Source organism: Kryptolebias marmoratus, linkage group LG9, assembly GCF_001649575.2.
Source record: "Kryptolebias marmoratus isolate JLee-2015 linkage group LG9, ASM164957v2, whole genome shotgun sequence".
NCBI classification, from domain to species: domain Eukaryota; kingdom Metazoa; phylum Chordata; class Actinopteri; order Cyprinodontiformes; family Rivulidae; genus Kryptolebias; species Kryptolebias marmoratus.
Window position 1 is genome coordinate 28,603,348 of NC_051438.1, and position 5,820 is coordinate 28,609,167.

The window sequence follows — 5,820 nt, forward strand, 5'->3', positions numbered from 1 at the left end:
TCGACAAACACTTTGTGTCTGCAAAACATGTGAGGAGAGCTGCAGACCAGGGACAATCCAGAAATGCTCATGAATGTCAGTTTAGAAGCCATCAAAGTTCTCAAATAAAGCACCTTTTGAGAATGTCAATGTTTGTTGGGAATTATCTTACAAAACTAGGAAGTATTTTTGGTTTATATATTAAAAGTTATGGTTGTTTATTGATTTTAGTAAAAAAAAATCAACTTTTAGGAAAATGCCCCGCGAAATCCTGGAGGGATTGGAAAATGCTAATTGAATGTTTTTATATGTGTCTTTGTATGTTTTGGCCATTAAAAAGTAGTTGGGATTGTGACATCAGTGGGCCAATAACCTAATCACTATCAGTTCAACTTTTGACTGTAGCATAAACTAGGCAGTGTTGTTGTATCTTAATCTTGTGTATACCTTATTATGTAAACCAAATTAATTTATTTCCTCTGAAAACATGTAGCAGGTGTCTATTTTATTGAGTTATTGACAGTGACCTTTGGTTATGTCTTTCTTTCTTGTCTGGTTTACTTCTCTCTCTCTCTCTCTCTCTCTCTCTCTCTCTCTCTCTAGGCTCCAATCCCATTTGAGCTCTTTGTGGTGATAATTGCAACACTTGCGTCTCACTTTGGTCACTTCAACAGTGAATATGGTTCAGGGGTGGCTGGACACATCCCTACAGGCTTCCTTCCTCCTCAGCTGCCTTCATGGACTCTCATCCCCAACGTGGCTGTCGATGCTTTCTCCATAGCCATCGTGGGATTTGCCATCACTGTGTCGCTCTCAGAGATGTTCGCCAAGAAGCACGGCTACTCAGTGGACGCCAATCAGGAGATGTACGCCATTGGTTTCTGCAACATCCTGCCGTCGTTCTTTCGCTGTTTCACCACCAGCGCCGCTCTGACGAAGACCCTCGTCAAGGAGTCGACAGGTTGCCAGACGCAGATGTCGGGGCTGGTCAGCGCGCTCGTCCTGCTGCTGGTGCTTCTGGTTATTGCACCGCTCTTCTATTCCCTTCAAAAGTAAGGACACCAGAGTTTTTAAATCACTGAATCATTTATCACCTACAGCATATGCCTAATGAGCAAGGCATATGCTGTAGGTGAGCATTTAAACCAGGCATCCATGTGCTGCACAATAATTCAAATATTCAACTGAAAAAAGCACCCCTAACTGATATAAGACTTGAAAAATCTCAACTTTGACTTTAAACAGCCCAATTCTCTTCAGACTAACCTGACAGTGATGGCTGCTTGACTAACATTCTTCGTTTCTCCTTCAAATATTTCATCTTTCCTGTCAGTAGAAAGAAAAGTATTTATATGCAAGATGCATATTAATGGAAATCAAAGTTTTATCTACTGAGTCATCTTCAGAAAACACAATGCTAAACATTTAGATTTATCTTGTCTTTTTTTTACAGTAATAAATGTTTTGCTGTACTGTTGCTTTGATTTTTGGTTGATAAATCGGCTGTTATAAAGATGTTTTTAAATAAAGCACACCATGTAACAGATGCTGTAGTTTATATCTGTAGAGATCTCTTTCAGAAGCTCAAACTTCAGTCTGCAGCAGACACATCAGTATCCCTTCAGTCAAACTGATGACTCAGATCCTATTTGAGCTTTTAATAAAGTTTGGCTGGATGGAAAATGTTCCAGTAGTTTGACAATTCAAAAGTGTTTTGATCTGATTGTATAATTTACTTGTTGTTTATTTTTGAAAAGAGGTTTCAAAGGCAAAGTTTGACAATTCCAGAGGACCTTTGATTCCAGTTCAGGGTTCATGTTGACTCTGCTGTTTCTCTCTGCAGAAGCTACTCCAAACACCAGAAACTGAAGACATATTTATAAAACGTCCTGACAGCCGTTCAGATACTGTATGAGACAATGGAACAAGAGCAGAAAAAAAATGAATCCGTGAAACGTCAGATAACTGTCAAATAGAGATAAATCTCCACCAACTAGAAAATGATTTTGGTTTTGTTTGGAGTCTTAAACTTTGTGTTTGCAGCTGATTGGCATCGATTTGCTTCATTGACCACAAAAGTCCTTCATCAATAATGTCTGCTGGACCCTTTTTCTCTTTCATACTCTTTATTTATCCAGCTTTTTAGCCAGTTAAATTGATTTAGGCTTTGCATTTATTTCAAAATCTTAGATTCCTCTAAGATGTCACCAACAAATAAAACAAGTACCACCAACCTCTTTTTATTTTTTGGGACAGTGCAGTGTTCTGTTGAGAAAATCTCCATCCTGGCATTTGTGTAGATGGACTTTGACTCTTCCATCTACTTAAATATTTTGCAGGAAAAGTCACAATGACCAAACAGTAATGTCCCCCTCAGCAGGACAATAACCTGTAAAAATTGCTTGGAGATGGTTTAATAAATACAAGAAAGACTCTGAGGTATTTGTGTGGTATCCACAGATACCGGTCCACAAAGAGTCCACGACCCACAGGGTCCAAACTTCTTAAATTAGTTGTCTGTTATGTTTAAACCCAACACTGTTTCATTGACTCTGATAGATGTTTTATGTGCTCAGGATAACTGACCCTTTCCTTTTCTTACATTTGTGCAGATGCGTTTTAGCTGTAATCATTGTGGTGAACCTCCGTGGTGCTCTAAGAAAGTTCTTGGACATTCCCCGGATGTGGCGAGCCAATCGAATCGATGCTTCCATCTGGTTGGTAACCATGGCTACTTCGGCACTGGTCAACACTGAGCTTGGTCTTCTGGTTGGAGTTCTGGTGTCAGCCCTGTGCATCCTGGGTCGAACCCAGAAAGCCCAAGTGCTGGAGCTGGGCAAGGCTGGGTCCAGGGAGCATTATGAGCACCTGTCATCGTACCACGGCCTTCAGACACATTCTGGGGTGGCCGTTTTCAGATACGAGGCGCCCATCTATTACGCCAACCAGAGCTTGTTCAAGAAGTCCCTCTACAAATGCGTGGGTCTCAACCCTGTGAAGGAGCGAGCGCAGTGTTTAAAGAGAAGAGACATGACAAAGATGAAGTCAGGAGTGAAAGCATGGGAGGAGAATAATGAAGCAGCTTTGGCTGTAACACTGGTGCTCGATGAGAAATCTTCACGACGTGTGCGCAGCTTAGTAATCGACTGCAGCGCCATCTTATTCCTGGACACTGCTGGAGTGAATGCTTTGAAAGAGGTGCGGAAAGATTACGGAGAAGTTGGGATTGATGTTATCCTGACGCAGTGTAATACCTCAGTACTGGACACGTTGGAAAGAGGGGGTTACTACAGCAGCGAAAAAGACGGTCAGGTAGGGAAGAACAAGTTGATTTTCTTCACCATCACAGATGCCGTTCACCATGTTCAAAGCCTCAGCGTTCCTAATGGAGGTTGTGACAATCAGTCCTAAAATGGATCAAATATCTGTCCAAATGTCTGCTACATAAGTAGGAAAAATAGCTTAGGGTTGCAAATGTGCCTTTATAAGATTACATGGCTGCTGAAGGTCACTGCTGTGGAGGTTTATTTATTGCAGTTTCAGTGTTTTTAAATCTAACAAAGTCAGTGCAGTATGAAGTGCCTTTCAGTCCAGTGAAACTTTAAAGATAGACCTATTTTTCCACCAAGTTTCTACACCGACACACATGAACGAGTTCATGACCATTTTGCCACCAGAACAAGATTTGTAGATTTTTCTTGAGTCGACAACTGAGTTTAATGTTAAATTATGTCAAACTGTAACTGTGAGATTCAGTATAACATCTCCTCCTGTCACCTGCATTAATAACCTGGGATTAGTTATAGTTTATATATATATATATATATATATATATAACACAAAAGGAGTTGGCTGAATATTTTTGACTCTTTGGAAATGATGGTTGTATTTGATTGTGATTTATTTAGGTTCTTTGCCTCTTCAGGGTCCAAACATCGACATAGTTTATTAAGAATACTCGATGTTGTTGTGTCTCTGCCTTCTCTTGTTTTGGGAATTGAAGCTCAGTTTACAGGAGCCGCCATGTTGAATTTTTGGAACCAGAGTCTGAGCACCGTGGGGCTTTAAGGCACACAGACTCTCCTGCACACAATCATGGTGTCACACGACCTTTTTAAGCATTAAGAAAGGAATTACAGCTTCTCCTTTTATTAACTTGTGGGACCAGCCGATGGAGGTGCTGGGTCCTTTTCTGCTTCAACTTCCTGCTTCCTGTCAGATATCTAGTTATTTGTTAATGGTTGATGGGTCCAAATGGAAAATATTTTAAAATATTAATATCCAAAATAAAGGATAAAAAGAAGCTGAAGTTGGACTGTCCAGTATGTTATTTTCTCTTTGAGTATTTAATTATAAGGTTATTCCCTTTAAATGTGCAGAACGCTGCCTGCTCTGTTAATAGAATGAGCAGACTCTGCCTGAAACTGATTCCATCCAATAATGCACAAAGCCTTTCAGTAATTGAAAGTTTAACAAAGGAGTTGGAGATGAAGAAGACATCCAGACTTATGCAGACAAACACCAAATGAAAGCTTTATTTGTTCAGACAGCTGCGGTGCCTTTTAGTGACGAATGTATTTAAGCATCACATGTTTACTGTGAAGATTTTTAAATTGTCTGTAGACAAATCGGTTCATCGTTTACTTTATTTTATTGTTGCGTCTGCCCAAGGTTGACAATCTTCATGTTACCACATGCAGTTATTTGATATATTTGATTTTGGATTAATGAATTAAGTGCTGAGTGACATATTACTGAAGTTACTGATGTCTCTGTTTCTGTAACGAGGTGAAACAAACTGACGGCTGGTTGCTGAAGTTTAAAAGAAAAGATATTTGTGGGATTTGTATTTTATTTTATTGTTTCCTAACAGGCTTTTTGTTTTTTGTTGGTGTCGGTCATTATGGGTTGGGTAGGAGTTCAGGGTGTGATCTTCAGTTAAACAATAGTTAAAGGTTACAGTTAGGTCATTTCTACAAGTCTTAACCACAGTATTTTATAAACCTTATTTACAATAAGCCCTAAGAGAATAACGTCTCTTTTAAGGGGCTGTATTTTCTTTATTTGGAAATGTTGAAAACAAAATGTTGTTATGAAATTTGACCTCAGGTTTCTTCTCATCCAAGAACAAGAAGGAAGAGAGATGAAGTATGTTATATTTATTTAGATTTTTGTGTTTCTGCTGCATTTACCCGTCTTGGATTTTCTCTCTTTTTAGAAAAGCATCGTTTGCTGTAGCTGATGTTTGGCTGCGTTGGCTCTTTTGTGTGTGTTTTAGGTGTGTAGTCAGGTTAATCAACCTGTTCAGCTTGTTTGCCTTTGATGATCAGCGACATGACATGTTTTGTTGACAGGTGATGTAAAGAGGAGGTTTTGCTGATGCATGGAAACAGAGTTAGGCTGGGTTAGTTGAAGTCGGGTCAAAGAGACGTAGGTCACGTCAGGCGTGTGTTAAAAAGCTACAACAATCTCAGCTATATTTTATATCCACTGTTTTTATTTTTACCTAAAGTGCACTTATGTTTTACAACCTGTCAGTGTGGTTACAGACATTTTTATTTTCTTCTCATCCTGAAACCAAACGAAGAGCACAATTATAAAAGTTTGTCATTTTAAGGCTCAGGTGTAGTTTTTATTTTTATATTTTGTGCTGTATATTTAGTCCTTATAATAGACTTGAAATCTCTATTAAGTATCCTTCCATCAATATTTGTTACAGATTTTTATATCTCATTATCTAAATGTAATCTCATATTTAAATAAAACGGTTAAGAAAAAAAACTCTGGTGAAGTTTGTTGTTCTTTGGAAGTAAAATGTCTTTTTGTGGGTCTGTAGTAAAG

General features: G+C 38.8%; 1 protein-coding gene across 2 annotated transcripts in view; it reads left to right on the forward strand.

Annotated features, from left to right (window-relative positions):
- Window positions 1-5,595, forward strand: part of slc26a2 (solute carrier family 26 member 2) — an 8,212-nt gene extending 2,617 nt beyond the window's left edge. For both annotated transcript variants that reach the window (XM_017429740.3, XM_025008958.2), the window contains exons 4-5: window positions 583-1,031; window positions 2,592-5,595. In XM_017429740.3, the coding sequence (XP_017285229.1) occupies window positions 583-1,031; window positions 2,592-3,390 (1,248 nt within the window). In that variant the 3' untranslated portion in view covers window positions 3,391-5,595. The remainder of the gene's footprint in view (window positions 1-582; window positions 1,032-2,591) is intronic.
- The last annotated feature ends 225 nt before the right edge of the window (window positions 5,596-5,820 follow it).